At 47.4% G+C, this 26852-nt stretch overlaps 4 protein-coding genes across 4 annotated transcripts; 3 read left to right on the forward strand and 1 right to left on the reverse strand.

Moving 5' to 3' along the window:
• The first annotated feature begins 507 nt into the window (after positions 1–507).
• On the forward strand, positions 508–3013 carry LOC120678910 (MADS-box transcription factor 26-like). Its single transcript, XM_039960356.1, has 7 exons — positions 508–938; positions 1056–1140; positions 1649–1710; positions 2165–2267; positions 2343–2384; positions 2467–2508; positions 2605–3013. The coding sequence occupies exons 1-7, from the start codon at positions 757–759 to the stop codon at positions 2761–2763; spliced, it is 675 nt and encodes a 224-aa protein (XP_039816290.1). The 5' UTR covers positions 508–756; the 3' UTR covers positions 2764–3013.
• A 534-nt stretch (positions 3014–3547) lies between these two features.
• Positions 3548–6544, reverse strand: LOC120678912 (succinate dehydrogenase subunit 6, mitochondrial-like). Its single transcript, XM_039960357.1, has 4 exons — positions 6193–6544; positions 6014–6116; positions 5733–5876; positions 3548–3852 (listed from the first exon to the last, which is right to left on the reverse strand). The coding sequence occupies exons 1-4, from the start codon at positions 6502–6504 to the stop codon at positions 3839–3841; spliced, it is 573 nt and encodes a 190-aa protein (XP_039816291.1). The 5' UTR covers positions 6505–6544; the 3' UTR covers positions 3548–3838.
• Positions 6545–12778: 6234 nt separating this feature from the next.
• On the forward strand, positions 12779–15770 carry LOC120677439 (GDSL esterase/lipase At1g71691-like). The gene is made up of 5 exons (XM_039958593.1): positions 12779–13122; positions 14567–14691; positions 14768–15007; positions 15101–15350; positions 15447–15770. Exons 1-5 carry the CDS (start codon positions 12873–12875, stop codon positions 15665–15667), a joined length of 1086 nt encoding a protein of 361 aa, XP_039814527.1. The 5' UTR covers positions 12779–12872; the 3' UTR covers positions 15668–15770.
• Positions 15771–18984: 3214 nt separating this feature from the next.
• LOC120679630 (peroxidase 47-like) lies at positions 18985–20343 on the forward strand. Its single transcript, XM_039961267.1, has one exon. It carries the CDS (start codon positions 19098–19100, stop codon positions 20061–20063), a length of 966 nt encoding a protein of 321 aa, XP_039817201.1. The 5' UTR covers positions 18985–19097; the 3' UTR covers positions 20064–20343.
• Positions 20344–26852: the final 6509 nt, after the last annotated feature.

Raw genomic sequence — 26852 nt, forward strand, 5'->3', positions numbered from 1 at the left:
CCAGACAGAGCAGCTGGCCAATCTAGCAATCTTTTTTTTTTTGACGGGAGCTGACCATTCTAGCGATCTTGTTCAAAGAGTAATGCATCACTGTGTTTTGACTACCATACAACAAGGAATCGGAGTTGATGCCATGATCAACTGGTTTTGTCATCATCAAGAACCAGATCAACATCGATCAGGCCATACAAAGTTGCAAATCTATTCCAAACTGAAATTCTAGCAGGGGACCAGTACTTGCAGAGTTGCCATACATCTTGACTTCAACTATTCTCCATCTGCCTTGACTAGAACAATTCTGCTATGAGTCCACGCGTGCCACAGGTGTCCTAGAAACAGCCGCAGAAGGAGCATGGCGCCCGTGCAACGCAAAAGACATGGGACGTGAGTGCACGAGCCAAAGAAAAACCAAACGTTAAATGGCAACAGGTGTAAAGCAAGAGATGCGTATGTGCATCGTCCCGACCAATCCAAATGAAACTTATTCCTCCATCATTCCATGAGAGAGAGAGAGAGAGAGAGAGAGAGAGAGAGAGAGAGAGAGAGAGAGAGAGAGAGAGAGAAGGCTGCAGGTTTGCAAGGCCTGGACAGCAGTATATAAGATGCAGCGGTGGGCAGGCATGTGGTGAGCAACCTCGAAGCTAGTTCAAACTAGTGGGAGGTTGTGGGAGGAAGACGAAGACAAAGAAGCATCTGCTGCTGCTGCTGAAGCTACCCGGTGTCGACGATCCTACGAATCAATCGGCCGGGTCGTCCATGGCGAGGGGCAAGGTGCAGCTGCGGCGCATCGAGAACCCGGTGCACCGGCAGGTGACCTTCTGCAAGCGCCGCGCCGGGCTGCTCAAGAAGGCCCGGGAGCTCTCCGTCCTCTGCGACGCCCACATCGGCATCATAATCTTCTCCGCGCACGGCAAGCTCTACGACCTCGCGACCACCGGGTATGGCGGCCCATCCATCCATCTCTCTCTCTCTCTCTCTCTCTCTCTCTCTCTCTCTCTCTCTCTCTCTCTCCGCAGCTGCCATGATCAGTGTGCTGATGAACTGGCTCGACACAGAACCATGGAAGAACTGATCGAGAGGTACAAGACTGCCAGTGGGGAAGCGGCCCTGCAGAGTGACGGCGGCGGCGGACACAGAATGGTTATCTCTCACTCCCAACTTGCCGGCATCATGTTCTCGTTCTGGTTCTTTTCCCCAATATTTTGCTCTCGATCAGCTAGAGAAAATAACTTTAGCATCATGTTCTATGCTCATTCCTGTATTCCTCATCGCTTGAATATACGCAACATTTTTCACTGTAGCAGCCCACTAGTGCTAGTTTTCCCCCCCTACATACCATGAGCTGCTAGCTAGGATATCATTATTAGATTGCCGGTGGCTGAATTAATTTCTCATGCATCATGACAGAAGATGAACTGTTATACGAAGTAGAGAGACGAAACGTTTGTTGCCATCACCACATCTGTAAGATTTTAACACAAGTTTAAACTGCTCGCAAACGCAAACCGTCTTCCTGCTGTCTGCCACTCAACTGCTGGATGCTGGGCAGCAGGCATCCTCTTTGCCTCTGTTGCAACCGTACTTCAGGCTGCACATTTCCTATGCGCCCTCTCTGTTGCCTAAAAGCTTGGCCATGTATGTGACCCAGGACCCAAAACAGGAAACTGTGGTGCTGCAACAGGAAATCAATCTGCTCCAGAAGGGCCTGAGGTAATCACTCTCACATCTTTGCCTTGCAGTTTGTAGAAAACCTTTATTCAAAAACAATTTGTAGAAAACCTACAGGTCAGTTTGCTTCAGAACACACCTCTCCAGTTTCCAGCACAAACGCGAAAGAAACTCGAATATACATCTAGATTTGCTAACAAGTTAGAGCTGTGGCAAGGGTTACGGCCCATGCTTTTGTCCATATGTAGCATCACTCATGTACCAAACCAACCAAGCAACCCAAAACATTTCTGTAAGAGACAGGAGCTTCTTCAAAAGACAAAACCATGAGACTTTTGCCCTTACACTTGACACCAAGCTCTTCACTTGAAAACCTGATCTGCCATCTCAAAATAGGATTCCTTTTGAAAAGAAAAGAGGAAACGACAGAGGTTGCTTACATCCTCACACTTTGAACTCTGCCATTTATTCTGACAAAAAAGAAACACTTTGGCAGGTACATCTACGGAAACAGGGCAAATGAACATATGAATGTTGAAGAACTGAATGCCCTAGAGAGGTACTTGGAGATATGGATGTACAACATCCGCTCCGCAAAGGTAACTCGCGAAAACTCACAGAATTTCTTCAAGAAATATAGTTTCAGACATTGATGAAACCTTCTTGGCAAACAGATGCAGATAATGATTCAAGAGATCCAAGCACTGAAAAGCAAGGCACGTCCAAAACTCTTTACATGACTCTATAAACACCTGATGCAACATTCTGACTCACTAAAAAGTATCTCTGTTAATGCAGGAAGGAATGTTGAAAGCTGCTAACGAAGTTCTCCAGGAAAAGGTACAAATTGTTAATCGAGTCTGACCCACAAACTTCCTTCAGGTCTTGTGCCATACATGGTTGAAGCTGATGGTATGAATGTGATGTTGCATGCAGATAGTAGAACAGAGTGGTTTGCTCGACGTAGGCATGATGGTAGCAGCTCAGCAGAATGGGCATTTTACAGTCCCACTGATAGAAGAGATCACTAACCCACTGACTATACTGAGTGGCTATTCTAATTGTAGGGGCTCAGAGATGGGCTATTCCTTCTAACGGTAATAACACCCTGAGGGTCTCGTTCTGTTGATTATACTAGTGTGTAATAATACAATTAATAATGCTTGTGTAATGGATTGTTCTGAGACTTTGGTGCAACTTAAGCTATATAGGCCATTGTCCCTCGGGAGTGCCCTGGTATTGTATTGTATCATCATACATTGTGGTTCTTTACTTCCCCTAAAGAACTCTTGAGGAGCTCTGATGCTATGTTACTTCACTTAATTGAGAATCTATGTTTGTGTTTCATTCTCATCTTCGCATCTAGCAACACTGCCAGAGCATGTGATGTGCACAATTGGACAAATGTACACATGATCTCAATTCACACACTATGGTGCGCAAAAGTGACATATATAAAGAAAAACCACAGGCATTAGAAACCATGCCAGGAAGTCACTAACACTATCGGTACTATGCTGGGTATCATCCCCTATTGCTTCTAATTTGGTACAGCAGCCATAATTTTAGCAGAACTGCAAAAGTACAATGAACATACTAAACACAGGGTCAGTAAATGGGCCAAAATCCAGTAGGTAAAGATGGATCATCTGCCGAAGAAATGCTGACAATGGATAACCAAATACACCAATGCTTGCAGCATACACGGGCAATTCTATCATCAGGCAAGAACATGGCATTCTAGTTTTCCAAGCATTTGAATAATGATATGAATCATAATCATCCACTGGGCTAGAAGAAACTGCAATTTCAGAAATGGACATCATAACTTCCATCCCCAAGGCCAAGGGCCACCTTGTCTACATACAGGAAGGCTAAATGGTTTTGAATGCAGCGTGCAACTTTTTTATTTATCCGCAATCAATTGTAACTACTGGCTGCAAACTAATCATTCAAGGAAATATGTCTTAAAAAAGATCGGGTTAATGTTTACACCAGTCACCGTCACCAGAGCAAGCATAAGGATAGTAGAGTGCTAAGGATAAACATCACCCATGATAGAGTACATTCTCCAGTTGATTTCCACAACCAATACGCACCTTATTGGAAAAAACTAGGAAGCAAAAACTACAGATTCAACAGAGGATCACATATGCATCATTAATGCGGTTCAGCTCTTCTGACCTGTTCACAGAAGGAAAAAAAATGGAGGGTTAGAATAGAACAAATAAGGACTCTCGAATACTGTAGAAGAAAACCAAAAGGAAAAAGTGCAAGCAGACGCCTAATGCAACCAAACTGCATTTATAAGTACAATCATGTTGAAACTAAACCAGCTCCGTCCTACACTTTCAAGACTTTTAACAGTTGTAATTGACAATCTTGTCTTGTAAGGCCAAAACCAGAATCACTAGGTAAAATGTTCTACAAAAGCTATTAGAAACCTGCAAAACTCAAGTAATAAAATCGTGCAGTTTATTGACTTCGATCAGTTGTTAATCTCAAGCTGAAACTTACAACTGCATATACTTTAATATTCTAAATTCACATGAAAATGTATCATAACCATATTACAGCAGCCGCAATGTATATATCCTGTATGGAGAGTAAGGTGGGTCCAAAGTACAGGGGTAGCAGTGAACAACCAGGCACACAATGTACATCCAGTTTAAGATGGGGCCCAGCCTCCCACACCCTTCTCACAACATCCTGCATGTACTATACACATAATACTTGTTACTTGGAACTAGATACTGAGCAGGGATGGGACTGGCAGGGGCCATGGGCCCATGGCCCCACTCATGATCCATTTGTTTCTATTGAGAGCCTTTAGAATGAGAAGAAATTGAGTAATTCGGTATATGAACTAACTTATCTGGCCCACCTAATCCTATCCTATTCCTAGCTCCGTCACTGATCCTGAGGATATCTATCCAACAATTTGCACTGCGCAAAGCGTTCTTTGGTATTTGAATGTCATCCTTTCTTAGTGCCTCACTGAATTTACATATCCATCTTCCTCTGCAAATGTTTCTCTTGACCAGAAGACTGGCTCTGGTACTCATGAGAAAACTAGAGGTAAGTGATGAATACATGGAGCCAGCATTGTTTAACTCGCAAAAACATTGTTAACTAGTCTAAAATACACCTTGACATAAACATAAAGCAGCTGAATTGGAGATGGAAAGTGTGTATTTAGCTAGGTTAATAAGATGTAGATGAACCTATGGCTGAACTGTTTTGGTTTCATGAGCTAACTTGAAAACCCCTCTATGATTAATCAGATATCTCCAGAGGCACTTGTGAGTTAGGTGTTGCTTTCCATCTCAGATGCATAGAAAAGTGGGTTCCCTCCCAACCGTTTACAGTAGTGATGGTGGATCTGAGGTGTAAAGACTAAAGAGTGATTTTAGATGCATACATTATGAGTTTATGACATGAACATAAAGCAGTTCTATTAATATTATACTAATCTAAAATTTTGTAGGCCTCAGAAAAAGAATTAAGAAATTTCTCTAAAATGAGCAATAAGTTTTTCCCGAAAGTAATCATTGTATTTGGTTGGGACAAAGTGGGGGGGGGGGGTGAACACGACCTAATTCAATAAACTTAGCAGTGCTAATTCACAAATGCAACTTTTACATAGAAAAAACAAGAACTACCATTTATAATCTGCAATGTCCTACAGAAGACAATGAAAAATTCCAAAGTAGCTTAATACATAGATATCAAGGTTGGTCAAGTACAAATAGACACGCATTACCCACGCAGAGACTGGTACAACCGCATCCACTATTTCAACATCATAACTCAATAGGGCAGTATGCATGCCACAATTGCAGAACTGAGTTAATAAACAATACCATTAGTCAAGTACACTCAACCATCTGCTCAAGCTGAAACTAAGACGACCAAAGCCGGTACATCATCACTGTAAGTAGCTCGGGTGGGCAATATACATACCGCGACCGCAGATTAGGACTCAACACAAGTATATGCACGTGATGAACAGGAACTGTATCATCATATGAAGCAAGGGGGACAAGACGGCACAAGGAACAGACCTGAAACCTTGTCCTCCCACCAGTAGATGAACCTGAGGTTGGCCCCCTGCTTGTCCATCTTGTAGAGTTGGTACCAGTGCTCCGCCACCTCGGATCCCAGCACGGCGCCGGTGATCGCCCCGAACCCGGTGGCCAGCACGACGCCTGCAGGCAACCACAATCAGAGACCAAAAAAAAAAAAAAACGTCGATCAGCAGCAGCAACGAAACAGAGGTCTCGATCGATCTGGATTCTGGAAACCCCCGCAGCCACCGCGGCGAAAGCATCTACCCTCATCGTACCGTGCGGCGCCTTGGAGTACTTGAACGCAACGCCGCCGAGGTGGGCGGCGCCGGCGAGGGCCCCGGCGAGCGCGAACTTCCTCGACTCCCGCAGGGCCTTGAGCTGCAGGAACCGCATCGAATCTTTAGTCAGAGGGAGAGGCGAGAGGGGGGGGGAGCGAGCGGATCGGATCACCGACCTGGGGCCCGTAGACCGGGTCGGAGGCGATGAACTCCTCGACGTCGGCGTCGGACCACTTGGGGAGGGGCTCGGCGCGGCCGTAGACCTTCTTGAAGTAGTCGAGGAAGGCGAAGTTGCGCGCCCAGTGCTGCTTGACGCCCTCGAAGTGCTCCCCGATCCCCATCGCCGCCGGCCCGCTGATCCCCTGGATTCCTTTCGACGGCGGGGAGGTGGTGTGGCGGCTCTCTCTCTCCGCGGTTGCCGGTTGGTGTGGATTCCACAATGGGATCCAGGGAGAGAGAGGAGACGACGATGACAAATGGGCCTGCATGCCCTCAAAAGAGAAAAGTCCGTTTGACCCGCTGAAGTTACGAGCGAGTCTGAAAAATCACCCTCAACTTAAAAACCAAAAAATGGATGGTCCCCGAACTTTCAAAACTGGGCAAATAACTCCCTGGATGGTTTTCACGGTGGTTTCGCTGACGTGGCGCTGATGTAGTGGTGGCCCCACAAGTCAGCCCTCCCTTCCCCATTCTCTCTCCCCTCCCCCATTGTCTCTCTCCCACTCCCTGCTCCCTCCAGCGGCGGCGGCCGTGGAGGAGGTTCGGCGGGCATCCATGGCGTCGAGCTCAGAGCTCCCCGTCGTCTGCCGCCCCCGCGCGCGTCTCCGGCCGGCGAGCCGCGTGGTGCGGGGCCTTGCGGCTGCGGAGGGGCAGGGGCCGCGCGGATCGAGCTCCATGGCCGGTGCCCCCCTCCCCTGCTTCTTGTGCCCCATCCCTATGCGCTCCGGCGCCAGCGCGTGCTCCGGAGCTCCCCCCCCCCCACCCTCCGCGTTGCGGCGCTCCAGCACGAGCTCCGGCGGCCCGCCCTCCCTCCGCGCCCTCTCCCTCCCGCCGGCGGCGAATCGGAGGAGCAGGACCGCACTCGCCGCCCGCCGCCCCTGGAGCCGGCGGCCGGGGCGGATCTGACCCCTGCCGGCCTGCACGACCTACACGCCCGCCTCCTCCCTCCCCGCGCTCCCCTGCTCTGTGCCGGTGCCGTCCTCCTCTCTCTCTCCACGGTTCCCCGGTGACGCGGCGGAGGCTACCGGGAACAAGTTGGCTATCGGAACACTTTCCAAATACTACCTTCACATCCTTGATCATCGAGAACACACGCTTTCCATTACGGAACAGAGGCTTAGGACGAGTTTCGGGCTCTCCTTTGAAATGCTTCCCTTCGGTTCTTAGGGGGTGGTTGGTAGGAAGGAATCGGCGATGGCCCATGTATACGTACTCCTTACAGTGTTTCAAATAAATGCTATCGGTTTCATCATAACAGTGGGTGCAGGCCATGTATCCCATGTTCGACTGTCCCGAAAGTTTTGCAAGTGCAGGCCAATCATTGATGCATACAAAAACCAAAGCTCGGTGATTGAAGGACTCCTGTTTATACTCATCCCACACACGTACACCTTCTTCTTTCCAGAGCAGTAAGAGATCATCCAGCAAGGGTTGCAGGAACACATCAATATCGTTGTCAGGTTCTTTTGGCCCTTCTATAAGCACCGGCATCATGATGAACTTACGCTTCAGGCACAACCAAGGAGGAAGATTGAACATACATAGGGTCACAGGCCATATACTATGAGCGCTGCCAAACTCACCGTACGGATTCATTCCATCCGCACTTAGAGCAAATCTTATATTCCTTGGGTCATTGTCAAATTGAGGATACTCTCGGTTCAGGTTTGGGACCCATCTGCTGGGTGTCTGATCATGTGATCCTCCTTACGGTCTTCTTTGTGCCACCGCATCAACTTAGCGTTATCCTTGTTTTTGAAAAAGCGCTTCAGACGTGGTATTATAGGGAAGTACCACACTAACTTTGCGGGAACTCTCTTCTTTGCCGGCTGCCCATCAACATCACCTGGATCATCTCGCCTGATCTTATACCGCAATGCGCTGCAAACAGGACAAGCTTCCAAGTTCTCGTATTCGCCGCGATATAGAATGCAGTCGTTAGGACATGCGTGAATCTTTTTCACGTCCAATCCAAGAGGGCAAACTATCTTTTTAGCTTCGTATGTTGTTGACGACAGTTCATTACCCTCAGGAAGCACGTTCTTTACCATCTTTAATAGCTCACCAAATCCCTTATCGGTGACACCATTAGTTGCCTTCCATTTCAGCATCTCCAGCGTGGTACCCAACTTCTTCTGCTCCGGTTTGCAACTAGGGAACAACGGCCTTTTGTGATCCTCCAACATCTTCTCGAACTTTAATGCCTCCTTCACAGTCTCACTGTCTTTCTGTGCATCAAGCAACGCCTGACCTAGCTCGTCAAGTGGCTCCTCTTGTGCAACATTTGCTTTACCCTCGTCCATTGGTTCATCTTGAAAACCACCTGCTTTATGAACCCATGTCCAATCTAGAAGATTGTTATCACCATCGTCATCTTCTTCATTATCTTCCATCATAACTCCAACTTCGTCGTGCTTGGTCCAAAAGCTATAGTTACTCATGAAACCATTCAAGGCTAGGTGATTCCATAGAGTATCTCTTTTCCGAAATTCTTTTTTATTTTCTCAAACACTGCATGGACAACACATTAAACCCTTTGGCGACCTATTTGCCATTGCCGCCTTGAGAAAATAATCTAAACCCTGAATCCACGCCGAGGTGCTCCGGCTTCCGTGCATCCATTGCCGGTCCATCTGTAATTAATTACCGTATAAAAACAAAAATCAATTCTACATATCTCAAATTGGCATAATTGTCACTAAAAGAACATACACAAATAAATGTCTCAACATCCAACACAAATTATCCAAAGAAACTAGAATATAAAAACTATCGGTGAAACTTATTTCTTGTGGAACTTATGTACAAATTTAAAAAAATCATGCTCATTATCCCTAAAAACAGGTTATTATGAAGTAATTCAAAAAAAATATAAATGTGTCATAGGCCACCAATCTAATAAATTTAAACTAAATAGCAAAATAAATTGGCACAATAACATATACACATGTCACCATGAAATAATTCAAAAAAATAATTCTAAATGTGTGATAGTCAAACTATATAGTAATCCTTCTCTAAAAAACAACAAATCAATTCTACCTTACTCAAATTAATAAACAAATTAATAAATCATGCTCATTTTCCCTCATCCTTAAAATCCTTAAAATTTTGCATAATAACATATACACATGTCCCCGTGAAATAATTCAAAAAAATCACTCTAAATGTGTCATAGTCAAACTATCCAGAAAACCTTCTTTAAAAAGTAAAAATCGATTCTATTTTGCTCAAATTAATGAACAAATCGGAAAATTATGCTCATTTTTCCTCAATCTTAAAATCACTATTTTCTTTATCTAGAAAGCATGAAACAAAGAATAAACACCGTAAAAGAAGAGTGGAATAAGCTACTAACTTTTGGTGCACTTGGATGTGTGAAATCCTCACAAATTTGGAGGAAAATGGGCAGCACCTCCCCTCTAACACGCCATGAGAGAGAGGAGGAGCTCGGCCAAGTGAATTGGTCGGGCTGGGGAAGAAGGAGTGTTTGGTATATACGGTGCAAGTTAGTGCCGGCTGGTAGTTTTAGCCGGCACTAAGTGTTGACGTTTAGTGCCGGCTAGAAATACCAGCCGTCACTAATTTGCCCGTGCCAAGTTAGTGCCGGCTGGGCTCCCCGGCCGGCACTAACATGTCTTCTGACCGTTGTGGCTGCTGTGTTGACCGTTGGGGGATGGCATGTTAGTGCCGGCTGGGATGTCTAGCCGGCACTAACGTGCCCGTCGGGTACCGTTCAGGCATGTTAGTGCCGGCTGCTTGTTGACCGGCACTAATGTGCTGTTACCAATGTAGCTTTCTCTAGTAGTGAGTTAAAAAAACTGGGATGATTCATGCTTTCTCCGATCCGAAGCCACCGTAAGGCGGGAGAGCCCAATGCCTTTTCCTCTCGCCGAGACGCGTATCTATCGGTCAACACGCGCCGCTGCCGCAGCGGCAGCGGACACCGGTGAGGTGGAGCCCGAACTGTGCTTCCTCATGCGGCAGCAAACGTACGTCACGTCTCTCTCTTTCTCTCTCACTATGTAATTTTATTGCGCAAAGTAATAAAATCCCAAGAGTTGCTATCTGAAATAAAGGTTAAGCAAAGACTTCTAACATATCAGTCCAGTTATAGGAATTTGGGATAGTAAACTGGTAAATGACATTTTCTGTAGCAAAGATGCATATTTTATTTTGGTTATTCCGTTTTGTGATCAAATGGAAGAACACACTAGCATGGTTCTCTAATGTTAAGAATATCTTTTCAATATAGTTATGTTGAGAAATTGATGCTCTTAACCTTGATACTGACTTCCGAGAAGCAGTACCAAATAGTATGGTACCACTTCTTCTGCAGACCCTATACACACTATACCGAGAACTTAAATCTACACACCAACACGGGAGGTCAACTCTATACACAAGAGAACTCAACTCTTTATTTACTAAAATTATACAACATAAGACTCTTATACTCTTTATGTGTGAGTACCCTACACTACATGGCTATCATGGCAAGAGGGAGGGGAACACCTATTTATAGATTCTCACGGGTGTTGAGGTGTTGCCATATGGCAACTTCCACACTTTCTCTTACAAAATATGTAACTCTAATTTTTCTCATCCTCATCTAACTATGCAAAATATATAATTTTAGAGAATTTTTGTCTTGCTATGAAGCCGCGATGTATAACCACCTTAGCTTAGTTTTATTTAGAATGGACCATTCTTTGTTTTTCTCATATTAGTGGACAATCAATGTTTATATACCTTGGAATCCACCGCATGTGTTTCTTTTTACTTGCAGCTAACATCGACAAGCTGTATGGCTGATGGACAGACTAGACCTCGCTTCTAAATGTAAATTGTGTTTTTGTTTACCATTAACTTATAAAAAAATGAACTCTCTAGTTCCTGTAACTGATTTTGATTAAAAATACTCAATTGAATTTATCATATAAATTATTGTCACTGGATTTATTGGAAAAGATAATGTAGAAGATACCCTGTTTGGTCTCCTCTCTGCATTTCCCGCGTCCAATGGAACGCACCAGCCAGGGACGGGGAGAGCGTGAACACAGTGAGCGCCTCTACAGCTGCATTTTTTTTTAAAGAATATCCTCTGCAGCTACTGGCCCTCACATCAGGCGGTGGTGGAGCAACCTGCTGGCTCTGTAGAGCCGGTCTGCTATTTTTTTGCATGGGCCTAGTGTTCGCGGTATACTCGTCGAGAGCGTGCGGGTGGTTAACCGGAGACTGCTAGGAGTCGCATATGTGACAAGAAATCAAGGTATCATATAAGTAATAATGAATTGGACACGTGACCCAACAAAAACAAGATCCCATTTGGATATACAGTCCGCGGTGCAGTTAGTTTTTTTTTTTTTGAATCGTATGGGGGGAAGATCCCCACCTACCATTCATTGAACTTGCAAAGCGTTAGTACAAGTATCCCTCAGCATACTGAGGTGTAGAAGTAGAAGGGGGTGAGAGGAAGGAGAAGGAGAACAAAGGGGGTTAAGCATTTACAATCCAGTCTCGCCAAGCGTTTAGTTCAGAGCTTAATCTTCTGTAACGGCATGCCCAAGCATCCATGTCTTTGACCACGCTACGGAGAATCTCAGAGGGGGAGTGGTTCTGGTGCTCAAAGATCAAGTCGTTTCGAGCCTTCCAGATGCGCCAGAGTATCAACTATTAGACACTTTGGATCACACAGTGCACGAATCAAGCCGGGTTTCCATTGACTTTCCTTTTCATGAGTACAAAGGGATCCTAGATCTAGAACATAGAGTACACAGGGAGGAAGAGGTAGAGACCATCACCACCGCTGCAGCCGTAGCATTGCGTGCTCCACTTGCATCAGCCGTACGTAGCCCTGCGGCAGCCCTGGCGCTGCCTGTGCCTGCACGCCCGCCGGAACCGAGCAGCAGATTGATCAGACACCCATGCTCGCCGTCGCCGGCGCTGCCGCCATGCTCGCTCTGCGCCCCAGATCGAGACGGGCTGCTGCCAAGCCTGGCTGCTGCTGGCCCGTGAGGACAAGCAATTGGCGTAGAAGCTAGCGTGGCATGCCAGTACATTTCCTTTCGAGCAGGCCTGTGACTGACATAAACCTCGATCGCAAAGGTTCACCATGCCGCACTGTGCAAGTTACTGCACGGCCATGAGGCCCTGTTTAGTTCCCAAAATTTTTTACAGTATTCGTCACATCGAATATTCGAAAATATGTATGAGACATTAAATGTAGTTAAAAAAATAACTAATTACACAGTCTAACTGATTAGTATGATATGAATTTTTTAAATTTAATTAATTTATGATTAGACATTATTTATTAAGTAACAACGAAATTTGTTACAGTAACAAAAACTCAAATTTTTTCGCGAATAAACAGGGCCTGAATGTGATTTCCCTTCCGGCCGGCCCGGCCCGCCGTGCCGCTCGCACGCCGCCGTGGCATGGCCGGCGCATGGCAGGTGGCAACACCATTTACTCCTCACTGCATCGCCTCCATTATTACCTTCCTCAGCTTCTGCAATAAGACTGCACCGGCCGCTCGAGCCAGTAGCCGCTAGCTAGCTAAATTGGTCAGTAGCCTCTCCTGCGCCAAGTGCTTGCTCGCACTGCAGCAGCATCAGGCGGCTTCAGCGCGACCATGGCCGGCGGCCGCCACTGCCTGCGGCTGCTGCTGCTCGTCCTCGCCGTGCTCGCGGCTGCGGCGGGCGGCGGAGGAGAGGCGGAGAGGGCGCCGGCGCTGTTCGTGTTCGGGGACTCGCTCATCGACAGCGGCAACAACAACAACCTCGCCTCGCTCGCCAAGGCCAACTACTTCCCCTACGGCATCGACTTCGCCGCCGGGCCCACCGGCCGCTTCTGCAACGGATACACCATCGTCGACGAGCTCGGTACGTACGTGTCTTCTCCAATCTTTAATTTGAGTGCGCGCGCTTTCTTCAGGCTTCCTACGCGAGCAGCCGTTTCTGAATTCTATATATATGCAACGGGTAGTAAATCACCAAGAGCATCATCTCCAGAATTAGTATATGAATTTAAAACAATTCTAGAAAAATTTAGTTGCACGTAGGATTATCTAGAACCTAAAAATCAATTAGATATACGATTATTGATGTTTGATAGTTTAGTTTTGATACTCTCTTTCACGCATAAAATAATTATTATGCTCGTAAATATTCCTCAGTACGTGTTTTTTAACATTTTAGCTAATTCTAAATTTTGGAATTTAAATCCAATTTTAGCTGATGCCCACAAAGCTAGCCACACATCATGCATGTCACATTATTCTTCTTTTTTTGCGAAACATAGTACAGACGTTGGCACACATGTCGCGAAACATTTTCTCTAATTCTAAAATTTTAAAATCCAAATCCAATTTTGGCTGATGGTTACAGGCCACATAAACATCATGCATGTCACCTAAATCGACTCTAAACAGACAGTTTTAATATGCAACTCCCTTCCATATCATCGGGAAAAAAATAGAATGCAGTCTTGAGCAGCTTGGTGACAAATGTTGCTCCAGCTCAGACAAACAAAAACTGTGTTGCTTTTTGTCCAACAAAGATAATAGAAAATGTTGCTGGAGTACTTGTCCCATACTACCGCACAGATCACTGAATTCACAGATATCACAAGTCTGAATAACTATCTTTGACAGGGAGCATATAAACTAGAACTCAGGCCACTTTCATTTATGGAACACTTCAATAACTGTCTTGACAGAGCACTGAACCTCTGCTCTGGTGTTTGGGTTCTCCGGAACACGCACGGTGAGAAAGGAATCTTGTATGCATGGATGCATGTAAATGAAGTTTATTTGCAAAAAATTTTCACGGATGGATGTAACTTTTTGCGACGAATCTAATAACGATAATAATTGATGATTGGCTACAGCGATGCTATAGTAACCATTCTCTAATCACATAATCAAAGATCTCATTAGATTCTTTAGGATTTCTAGCGCAAGATTTTGGAGTTGATTTTGTAAACTTTCTTTATTTAATATTCTTAATTAGCAGTCAAAGTGTTCTCTAGAATTTTCTAGTAAAAAACCAGACGGGGCCCATCAAATGCATCTTCTACTCGGGACTTGGCCAATCTTTTTGTTCTGTAGTAGTTGAATGTGTGAGTGCGTGACTATCAGCTTGCGTACTGAACTCTATGCACATGGGGGTAGAAATGGCACTGAACTCCATTCTGAACAGACGCTGAGTTCAATCAATCTGACAGATGGAGTGACTTCTACTTTAACGATCTGAACATGTATACTGTACGGTCACTGCAGTGTCGGATCAACTGAAGAAGCTAGCGTTGTTGTGTGTTGATTTGCAGCTGAGCTGCTTGGGCTGCCCCTGGTGCCACCCTACTCGCAAGCATCGTCCGTGCAGCAAGTCCTGCAGGGCGCCAACTACGCCTCCGCCGCCGCCGGGATCCTCGACGACAGCGGCGGCAACTTCGTGAGCATGTGTTCCCTTTCAACCAGATCGAAGAATGGGTCGAGCTTTAATTTATCTGCGAACTGATGCGATGCAGGCCGGGCGGATCCCGTTCAACCAGCAGATCCAGAACTTCGAGACGACGGTGGCCCAGATCGCCGCCGCGGCCGGCGCGCCGGCGGCGGCGGAGAGGCTCGCGAGGTCCATCGTCTTCGTGGGGATGGGGAGCAACGACTACCTCAACAACTACCTGGCGCCCAACTACGACACCCGGCGGCGCTACGACCCGCGGCAGTTCGCCGACCTCCTCGTCGGCCAATTCGCCTCCCAGCTCACCGTAAGCTAGCTAGTACAACCCGTCGCCCGTCGCCCGTCGCCGGCGATCGCCATTGCCATTGTTGCAACCTGATCTCGCAAAATTGATGTGCAGAGGCTGTACAAGGCCGGAGCCAGGAAGTTGGTGGTGGCCGGCGTGGGGTCGATGGGGTGCATCCCGACCGTGCTGGCGCAGAGCGCCGCGGGCCGGTGCTCGCCGGAGGTGGACGCCCTCGTGCTGCCGTTCAACGCCAACGTGAGGGCGATGCTCGCCGGCCTCAACGCCAACCTCCCCGGCGCCCGGTTCACGTACCTCGACAACTTCCGGATCTTCAAAGCCATCCTCGCCAACCCGGCAGCCTTCGGTTCGTCGTCTTCTAGCTTGCATATATCAGATAGATCAATCCTCTTGCTAGCTGGCGATGATGATGACCGGCGGCGGCGGTCATGGCGGTGGACAGGGTTGAGCGTGGTGGACAGGGGCTGCTGCGGCATCGGGAGGAACGGCGGGCAGATCACGTGCCTGCCCTTCATGCCGCCGTGCGCCGAACGGGAGCGCTACGTGTTCTGGGACGCGTACCACCCGACGGCGGCGGTGAACGTCATCATCGCCAGGGAGGCGTTCCACGGCGGCGCCGACGTGGTGGCGCCCATCAACGTTGGGCAGCTTGCCAGGCTCTGATAGATCAAGATGATGCATGACAACTTGATGCATGATTCCGTACGTGCTCCTTGTTTGTACTACCAGTGAGTAATAAACCAATAAAATCCGGAGACCGCCTCAATGTGCGTCAAGTGATCCATACCTATTGTCAGTGTCGAATACATCAACTATATGAGAATTTTGACAATGACTAAAAAAATGAGTCGTCCATCTTATAAAATCATACAATACTCAAGGTACGAAGTACCTAAACTAAAGTATCTGGTGGTACAAAAATATGCTCTTACTATATACTAGTTGCATGGAACATATGAACAAGATGAAAACCTTTAATATGTGCTAAACAGGCCTCCATCCGCGGTTAGGTTAGTATATGATATATACCGAGTGACAGAAAATCTTAAAAGTGACACAACTTAAGGAGAACTTAATAAGGATTGACTATGTAATTAAACAAGGGAGGGGACGCCATAGGGACCAATCAAGGCCAAGAGGAAACAACTTAATAAGGTTTTTTTTCCTTAGTTTTGTAAATATCCTTTTTTTTAATTAAATTTTAACATTGGGGGCCTCCCTCGCTATTTTAGGTTCAAAAAAGGGTTGTGCGGGAAATTAGGAGGGATCAAGGAGATTAGGGTAGGTAATTCAATTACACCAGGTTGGCAAGTTTATGTACTCCTATAAGGCAAGAATCATATAGCACTTGAGGGTAAAAGTATAGCTGTGAGGGAGCGACAATCACTTAATTTTACTCTTGTGGACTTGTGCTTTATTAAAATTTATGGTTGTCTTTGTCAAATCTCTTGTCATTGTTGCTTCAACTTCACTGTTTAATTAAGGTTTTCTATAAGGCTTATCTATGTTGTTATTGATGTGGTGCAAGCTCTTGTTGTACTCTCTCAATATCCTTTAGGCTGCCCGCAGTGGCTCCTGTAACCCATACGTTAAATGATACTGCACAAACCATTCCTCCGCACTGGGGCCCTGGAAGCGGTACGCTACACTTGTGTAGCGCCGCTGCTCCGCTATTTCAAGTGAATGAGCCAGCTCCACGCTATCCGTAAATGGGAAAGAAGAGGGGGGGGGGAAAAAGGAGAAGAGGAAGGAAGCAGAAAAAAAGAAGAAAAAAGATGATAATTGGAGATGGTTGAATAAAATATAGGATAGTTGGTATAGAGTAGAGATGTAGAGGATGGATGGGTGCGGGAGAACTGGATATAGAGGAGAGAATATCGATGATTAGGACGGAATATTCTTTTTAGATGATGAATTTAGAGTACGACGAGTACGGATAGCCTTAGGCCTAGCATTCTGATAAGGGGTACACAACAGTCAAATGGTGACCATGTACTCCAACAAGGAAGCTGCATTGACACTGATATGTTGATGTCCACATCTTCATGGTTTCGTGAAAAGATTTCCACGTCATTAGAGTAGTGTTTTACTTTACTTGTTACACCTTTAATTAGTTTTGTTGCGGTACTGCTATTCATCTCATCAGTGGCCATCTTCTCATGTAAAAATGTGTAGGAAGCAATCATTTCAAAGGAACATGATGCGAATACGGACACTAAACTAGCAGCTTAATTGCCTGTCCAATTGTTGTATGTGCTGATCCGAATCATGAGTGCGTTCTAGATCTTAAATCATGCATGAGCCATCACTAGAGCCAAGAACAAGAGCCGACCAAGAGAGAAGCCATATTTGTTAGGTGAATAATACAGCTTTTCTGCTGCAGACACAGAGCATCTACAGGTTACTGTGTTACCCCAATCTATGCATAGTACTATATCAGATTCTTGTGTTCATTTGTACTGTACTGTTTGGTTTATCAAAAAGATGCTTGAGGTTAGAATACATTTTGGTCTATACAGTACATATCTGAACTACTCTGCAGCTCAATTCTTCCCCAACTATTATATACAGAGAGTATTCTTATTCTTAATAAGTTCTGAACCAAACCAAGCTTTACAAAAGTCAACGAACCACCATGATTGCAAGATGAATTATGCTAAATATACATCCATCCATTCTGCACGACTAGTGCGTTAAGATAGTATATATCTGAAGCTACATTTAGTGTACTTTTACAGTCAAGCCAATCAATCAACAACGCAGGATAACTCACAAGTTGCAGATTTTTATTGTCAGTACGCATCACTGCCGCCTCACTAGCTAGTGCTGATGATCTTCCATCCTTCTCGCTAGTGACCAAACCACCATGCGAAGAGAGCTTGTCCCTTCAGCTTATCTTGAATTCTTGCATTGCTCCACTGCAGCTCTCAGGTGCAGTCTTGTAGAAACGTATTTACAAATCGAGCAATGCTGCGTGACGCAGGCGCAGGTTCAGGAACTGGAGAGCACGCACGCGCGTGCGGTGAACAGCGAGGCCATGTCAACTCCAAGTAGGCCCGGCATGGTGGTGCCGCCATTGGCGGGGCGGCTTGTTGCATGCTACACCTTCTTCCATTCAGTTCATGGCACCAGCACTAGACGACGACATACGCGATAGTCGCCAGGCACTGCAGGTGTAGATTTATCTGAAAGAGAATTTCACTCTCGCTACTGTCTCACATGCATGAACGGGCTGCTACTGAACTGTCATGGCGGCGTGCAGGCTTTCATTCAGAAAGCCGGGGCGAAAGAGGAACGGAGATCGAGTGACCCACTCAGGCTGCCGATGGCGACGGCTGGAGGATCGAATCGGAGAGCATTGGTCATGGAGGTCGATCAGCCAGCCGCCCGCAACGATCCATCTCGTCAAAACGGAGCAGGCAACAACACAATCGTGCGTCCCAAGTCCCAATGCACCATGTACCAGCAAAAAGTTCAGTTTCCTCGTCACAATAGTTTTGTACTGTCCCAGCAGGGACAAGGTTAATTAGGCATCACCACCGTTAACCTCTGCTACGGCATGCAATTGTTCATCGCTCGTGTCCTGACTGCCTGACACCGATGATCTTTCTGCCACGCACAGAAAGGAAAAAAAAACTGATCGATGTTTCAGTTGCATCATGACGGTATAGGGCACTGTGGGCCGGGGGTGGCGAGTGGCGACTGGTGGTGAGTGATCTGCAGTTCTTTTTGACTCCATCTCCATGGAGAAGTAGGCCATTCTTGGCAAGATCATGGATCTCCTAGTGGCCATGTTTTCGGCCTTTCTTTTGGATTCATCCATGTACTGCACTACAGCACTATAGATCGAGACACCCCAGTACATGTTAGATTATAGTACATGTGTGTGTACAACGTATAAACCACGTTGCGTATATAGGATAAAAAATACAGCAATAATTCAGGCAATCCTGCTGCATTGGCGCATTATAAATAGCTGCCCAGCCTGCACTCTCCAAGCAGCAAGTGCTCACTCGCTCATCTTCTTCTTCTTCTTCCTCTGGTCGCTCGATACCGAGGTGGAGGAAGGAACACCTCTATTATCTAGCTGAAGATGAGTGCCGGCCAGATGAAGAGGGGCTTTGTCAGGCTCCTGATCCTGGTGCAGGTGGCCGCCGCCCTGGCCGGTCCCGTCGCCGGCGAGCTCAGCATGGGCTACTACGGCATGACCTGCCCGTTCGCGGAGTACATCGTCCGCAACGTCGTCGGCGAGGCCCTGATGAAAGACCCCACCCTCGCCGGCAGCCTCCTCCGGCTGCACTTCCACGACTGCTTCGTGCAGGGCTGCGACGCGTCGGTCCTGCTGGACTCGGCGGACGGCAACACGGCGGAGAAGGACGCGCCGGCGAACCAGAGCCTGCGCGGCTTCGAGGTGATCGACAGCATCAAGGAGGCCGTGGAGGCGCAGTGCCCCGGCGTCGTCTCCTGCGCCGACGTCCTGGCGCTGGCCGCCCGCGACGCCGTGTTCATGGCGCGCGGGCCCTACTACGGCGTGCCCCTCGGCCGCCGCGACGGCACCCGCTCCGTCGCCTCCGACACCTTCCTGGCGCTCCCGCCTCCGATCAACAACGTGACGCTCCTCATCCAGATCTTCGCCAACGTCAGCCTCGACGTCCACGACATGGTGGCGCTCTCCGGCGGCCACACGCTGGGCATCGCGCACTGCGCCAACTTCAAGGCCCGGCTGCAGGCGGAGACGGAGACGCTGGACTCGTCGCTGGCCACGTCGCTGGGCTCCGTCTGCCAGGGCGGCGACTCGGCCACGGCGCCGTTCGACCGGACGAGCACCCGCTTCGACGCCGTCTACTACCGGGAGCTGACCTCGCGGCGGGGGCTCCTGAGCTCCGACCAGGCGCTGTTCGAGTCGCCGGAGACCAGGGAGATGGTCAGCATGTTCGCCATGAACCCGTCCTACTTCTTCTACGCGTTCCAGCAGGGGATGTACAAGATGGGGCAGATCAACCTCAAGGTGGGCGACGAGGGCGAGATCAGGAGGACCTGCAGGGTCATCAACTCCTAATCCATCGATCCACACAAGCAGCAATGCACTGCCCGTACGTCGGTCTCTTTGTCAGCAAGTGTGTGAAACCATGTGCTTCTACATAGGTGTGGTATATGCATGCATGGCTTGTGCAAAAGTAAAACAAGCATGCATGGCACTGGTGAACGATCCATGTGCCCAGCATGCATCAAGGTATGTAAGACGCTGAAAGCAAATAATGGGATGGTGTAATAATACTTATTATGTACTGTGGCAAATTATAATATGATATGACTGGATAATCAAGGATTCGCAACAATACCCCTTGCACGCATATACTCACCATTTAAACGCTTCACAGTGGTACATTATTTCCGTTCAATCAGTTATTTTGACCGTTTAAACAATCATTATGCCCATTTCAACATTCGTTCTGCTCAAAAATTGGCTCAACGGCAGATGACCGGCTGTTTGCCATTTACCGTTTAGGATAACACCGCATATACTTTGACCTATAAAGTATCCAAGTACCTCACTGTCGATGAACATATTATCCAACTGGTATACCACTGTAACTATGTGTGGCAGAGCCCAAAAATATCTTCGAATAAAACCCATGGGTGGCTAAAGTCTGTTAGACAATATAAGAAATTTGAGTGCTCCAAATTTTCACTATAAATCTGGTTAAGTTGGAATTTGTAAAAATTCTTGGTAATATTCTTTCTACTTTTATGTGCACCTTCTGCTACAAAGCCTAGTGATTAAGGATCAATCTCTAGTTCTTTTTGATGAAAACTACGCTGGGTTGCTTGAACCTTTATTGAAGTATAGAGACAAATACTTGATGAATTACAAAGGACAAAAGAGGCCTAGAGGGCAGAGGAGACTGAAGCTACTTTACATAGGAAAAAAATTACTCCAAGCAACTAGTTTCGACCTATTTGAGGGGGGAGGAACACCTATGGGACCAGAGGAAAAGATTCTCACTACATCTTCTAGAGATCATTAAGTTTGTTTCATCCACATGGCCAAAAACTTTGGCATTTCTGCATTTCCAAATATTTCATAAAACACAAGTTGGGATTGTAGTTGGCACCTGCGGGTCTGGCAACAGATATAATAAAAATACACAAATTCATCAATTTAAACAGTCAAACAACACATTTCTATAAGTAATAATGGCAAACTAATAACAAATTCATAAGTTCAAAATAATAAGGACAAACTAGCAATAAATTCATAAGTTTATGTGCTCATTTTATAGTTAAAATAGTTGGGATGGACCTTATTTAAGAAGGTTCGGTTGTGGTTTTTTTTGTTTTCGGATGAGTGCGGGTCCACCCGCGGGTGGAATCTCAAACCGTGCGGATGCGGGTCCATCCACGGGTGGAATATCGGACCTGCACCCGCACCCGTTGGGTCTAAAATTCCCGGCACAGGGAGCACCCACGTGACCTCCCGCAGCTCATCAACCCGTTGCCCTGGCCTGCGGACCACCGGAGCACGCTCCCGCCGACTCGCCCCTGTCGCCTCTGTCGCCGCCGCGAGCACCCCATGGCGAGGTCCTCGTTCCAGCCCCTCTCCACCCTAGCATCGGGGCGCGCGGGCCTAGCTAGCCAGCGGCGCGGCCACCCGTACAGGCAGCGGTGCGGGCGAGCTCGACGGCCGCGTGGGTCATCGGCGTCGCCGTGTACGCCGATCGGGACACCAAGGTGATGCTCGGCGCGCCGTCCAAGCGGAGCTGCTTGGAGACGCTCATGAACCGCGAGACCGTCGTGCTCGCCGTCGTCCTGTTCGTCCTCTGCTCCGTCGTGGCCCTCCTGGGGGCATCTGGCTCGGTGACCATGGTGACGACCTCGCTGCGAACCTGCGATCCTGTTCTTCCGCAAGAGGGACTTCTCGTCCATGCCTCCAGGGATGACCCCGAGGCCACGTACAACTGGTACGGGATGGGCCGATGGGCGCAGAGGTGGTGTTCACGTTCATGAAGTCCCTGATCCAGTTCTAAGTGATAATCCCCATCGTGATGTACATCAGTACATCTCCGGCGGCTACCATGGCCGCAAGGTGGTCGCACAACCAAGCGGCCCGTGTGCAGAGCAAGAGGAGCAGGGTGTGCCACTTACATCTTGGTCCCACATGATAGTTTAACACCGTTAGAATGAAAGTGGACGTATGTAGATAAAAGAAAGTTCGCGCGATGGCATACAGGTGCGAGGAAACTTTTTAGTGGTACACAAGTAACTGCCATCTTTTGTAATGGTATAGAGGTAAAAGACTCTCCAAACCACAGTTCTGACCAAAAAGTCGTCATTTGCCCATTACCAATGAAAAGCACATCAACCTCTAGTAGGCCTTCAAGACCCAAGTAAGGTGGTTTAGTTCACTAGTTCACCACCACATCACAAAAGTTTATTTTCTAGGCCAAAAGATAGTCACCGGATGTACATAATGTTACCGCGCTGCACTTAAATAATGCAAACTTTTCTCTCCTTTTTTCCGTTTATTAAGAGCGAGATTCAAGGAGTTTGAGCGAAACTTTTTTTTTAGGGAATCATTTGGGTGGTTAGTTGACGCAGCAGCAAAGGTGACGCGGGCCCAGGAATTTTTTTGCTGTCGGCCATAGAAATGGAGCCCGGCCCTACTTTTTGCAATTTAGCTTTTTTTCGAAAGATTTTCACATTTAGGTCTTTTTTTTGAAATGATTTGTGTTTCTGGACCCTGGACGTGGCGCCGAGGTAACACAGCTCGGCACCACAGGTCGTGGCGCCGAGCTGCCGGCACCGCCCCAGCGTGGAAACCAGCGTGGCACCCACGTGGCGGGGGCTCGGCGCCACAGATCTTGGCGCCGAGCTCGGCGCCACGGATCTTGGCGCCGACCTAGTATATACGCCCCCTAGCCCGCTCTCTGGCCCCCTCGCCCGCCCGCTGCGCCGTCATCCGCCCGCTGCGCCGCCATCCCGCCCTCTGCACCGCCGCCGTCGGTTGCCGTCGCTGCCTTCGCGCCCGCTACGCCACCGCCGTCGGGTGCCGTTGCCGCCATCCCGCCCGTCCGCCGTCGCCGACACCGCCCGTCCTCCGCCGCCGACCCCGTCACCTGGTCGGGGGCACGTCCGGTGCGGCAGTCGGCCCGGCCGCCATCGCGGAGTGGGACTGTGGCGTTCTGCGGCCGCCTCGTGGGGCGGGCGCGGCGCTAGGGGCGGGTCGGTCGCGATCTGGCGGCGTCCGCGGCGCCCTGCCCGGTCAGGCTCCCGTCGTCCACCCTCCCGGCGACCCTCAATGGCAATGTAAAAATGTTTTACTTAATTTCGAATTTCGATTATTTATGATTTTGTAGACAATGTTAGTTAGAAAATTAAGGTTAGCAATATAGAAAATTTAGTACGTACAATATTGAAACTTTAGTTAGTGCAATATAGTTAGGATTATAGAAATTTTTGTTAGTACATTATATGTAGCATTATAGAATATTTAGGTAGCACTATAATTAGGAAGTTAGCAATTTAGCTATGAAGTTATAGAATGTAGTTAGCACTATATTTTTTTGGATTACGTACCGGTAATAACTTTTGCGTTGTGTGTATACAACCTAGATGGAGAATGTACTCACCTTGTACCATGGAGGAAGTGTGAAGCTAGATCGGTTTAGCAATGCCGATTTTATTGGAATGGAAATGATCCCTTTGATATTTGATTCGCGGCCGACGTTTAGTGAGCTGACTGCAAGGGTTAGAGATGAGCTTGAATGGAATTCATATGAGGAAGCAGTCCCAATTGAAGGGGTTCTTCAGTATGGTAAAATGGGTCAAGTTTACTATAGGCGGCTGCTAAAAATTGCGTCCGAGGTTCAATGGGAGAAGTTTGTCAAGGCGGTTAAAAACAATGAAATTCCAGGATTGGATGTGGTTGTCCGGAAGATGAGAACCGATCCACATCCTCATGTATGCTCTTGCCCTCACAATTGGAGTTCACCGTGTCGTGAGATTTTCCCAGCACAAGACATTCCCGCACCTAATGACCCTCCACCAATCGTAGACCATGCAACGCATATGCAAGATATGGTTGTGGTCTCGGATGCAGAATCCGCCCCTAATGGGATTGACAAGGGTCCTCAAGATGTTGTTACGGCACCTATGGAGATTCCTTTGAGCCAGAATCATCCAAGTAAGTGTCATAGTAGCATGTTTCATTATTTTCCCCATTGTTGATTCCAATACACTTTTGCAATGCCATTGTTAATTGTGGTTCAACTGCAGAAGACAATGACGACAATGGTGGTGTTTGTCATGTGCCTCCCTCCTCCAATACCGGTCGTGCATCAAATTGTGTCAATGTTCAGATTGAGGATGATGAGGAGCCGTACGAGATGGCAAGAGCAATTGATTCAGATGATGACAGGCCTGTACCACCATTGAGTGCAGAAGATATTGAGCTAATGAGATGTTTCTGTCCGAATATTGATCCACTAGTTCCTGAATTTAGTGATCTCAGGGATTGTGCTAGTGCTTATGCTGAAGGTAGAGATGATGAGCTTTTGGATGCTCCTTATGTCGGGGACAGCATGCAAGTTCGTAAGGGTCTTGTTTTCAAGGACTTGACTACATTAAAAAGGTGGTTGCAAGAGTATGCTGTGAAACGTAAGAGGCCGTTCAAGGTTACTCATTCATATGTTGAGCGGCGGTACACAGTTGTTTGTGAGAAGAATGATTGCAATTGGAGGGTATGTGCTCGGAAGCAAAAGGCCACCGGAAAGTTCAAGATCACCAAAGTTGTAGGGGAACACACATGTTCAGAGAAAGAATTGCATACGAGGCATCGACAGTTGACCTCTACCCTTATAGCTAGCAGGCTGATAGCAATACTAAAGAGTCAGCCCAATTTGAAGATTAAGTCAATTATAAACATCGCTGAGCAGATATTCAACTACAAGATCAAATATGGCAAAGCATGGCGGGCAAAGCAAAGGGCTTGGAAGATGATATATGGTAGCTGGGAGGAGGCGTATGAGAAGTTGCCTTCACTATTAGCTGCAATGAAAGCCGCTAATCCCGGTATGCACTATGAGTACATTCCAAAACCGAATGCATGGTGGGAGGCAGATATTCTTCCGGGCTTTCTGGTGCTTCCCTCAGTCTGTTGAGTCATTCAGGCATTGTCGGCCTGTGTTCTCTATTGATGGCACTTTCTTGTTGGGAAAGTACATGGACACACTCTTGGTAGCCATTTCTTGTGACGCGGACAATGCATTGGTTCCTCTAACATTTGCCTTGGTTGAGAAGGAGAACAAAGACAGCTGGGGGTGGTTCTTGCGTCTTGTACGGATACATGTTGTAGGGCCTGGCAGGGAGGTTTGTGTCATTTCTGATAGGCACCAGGGTATACTCAGTGCAGTACAGGAACAGCTCCCGGGGTATGCACCTTTGCATCATCGCTGGTGCACTCGGCATCTTGCAGAGAATTTGTTTAGGAAAGACAATATCAAGGACAACTTCCCTCTTTTCAAAGAGCTTTGCCGGCAGAGTCATGTCCAGATTTTTGAGGAGAAGCTGGAGGAACTGAAAACGGCAACGAATGATCAAGGTAGGCAATGGCTTAGAGGATTGTTGAGAGAACCTGAGAAATGGTGCAGAGCACATGATGATGGTGGCCGGAGGTGGGAGTTCCAAACTAGCAGCATGGCAGAGTCTTTTAACAGTGTTCTCAAGGGAATCCGGGGCATGCCTGTGACTGGTATTGTTGCATTCACATTTTCAAGGTTGGTGGAATGGTACAACAGTAGACACGTAGAGGGGTTAGTATTACAAAGGAGCAACCATGTGTGGGCACCTAAACCTGTTGAACATCTTGACAAGGCAAAGGAGAAGGCTCGCAACCATGATGTGGAATGTTTCGATCACGACACAGGAAAATATGAGGTCACCCTTCGGGGAGGCACAACTGATGATGGTGCCTCGCGGCCCTCAAGGTGTTACGTTGTTGTACTTGTTGATTTCTCATGCACGTGTGGGAAAATAAAAGCAGTATCACTCTCCATGTTCACATTACATTGCGGCTGCTCGACACCGCGGCTATGATTTCGAGAGTAGGTTACCGTTGGAGCTAAGTGTGGATGCCCTAGTGCGAACGTGGTCCCCCCGCTTTGAGCCATACCTCGATGAAGGAAAGTGGCCACCATACACGGGTCCGAAATACATTGCAAACCCAGGTTGCCGATGGAACAAGCGTGGATCTTGAAAGAGATCGAGGTACAACATGGCAATGGACCAGATATCTGGACGTACCAGGCGTGGTAGAGCAAGACCCTTTGTTAGTGAATCAGAGGAAAACAACTGTGGGAGATGTGGCAGACTAGGACACAATTCGCGGAGATGCAGTTGGCCGCTTAGCCAGGTACTACTATTAGGGGTTAACTTAATTTGTTGTAGTACATTTGAAGTAGATATTTTTTTGCACTTATTGACAAAATTGATTCTTACCATTTCAATTAGGTTGTCTTTATTGAATTTATTGAATTCATTTGTCACATTTATTTGTTGTACATGTATGTCATGATTTCATAAACTGACATTTTCTTTTTGCAGGCTGGAGCCACCCCACCTTCTAGATCCTTACTACGAGCAGAACCACCGAGGGCGATGCACAGCAGAGGGGGAGGTAATTGTTTCCTAGTTTAAGCCCTTTTGATTCACTCTATCGATTCAAAAGTATTGAAACCACAAATTCTTTGTAGGAACTCGCCCCCCTGCGTCTTCGAACCCATGACGGGTTGGAGGACATGTGGTACGACGAGAGGTATACTCCTCTACTACGGAGGGCTGGCCTCGACGT

This window comes from Panicum virgatum, chromosome 6N (genome assembly GCF_016808335.1).
Source record: "Panicum virgatum strain AP13 chromosome 6N, P.virgatum_v5, whole genome shotgun sequence".
NCBI lineage: Eukaryota > Viridiplantae > Streptophyta > Magnoliopsida > Poales > Poaceae > Panicum > Panicum virgatum.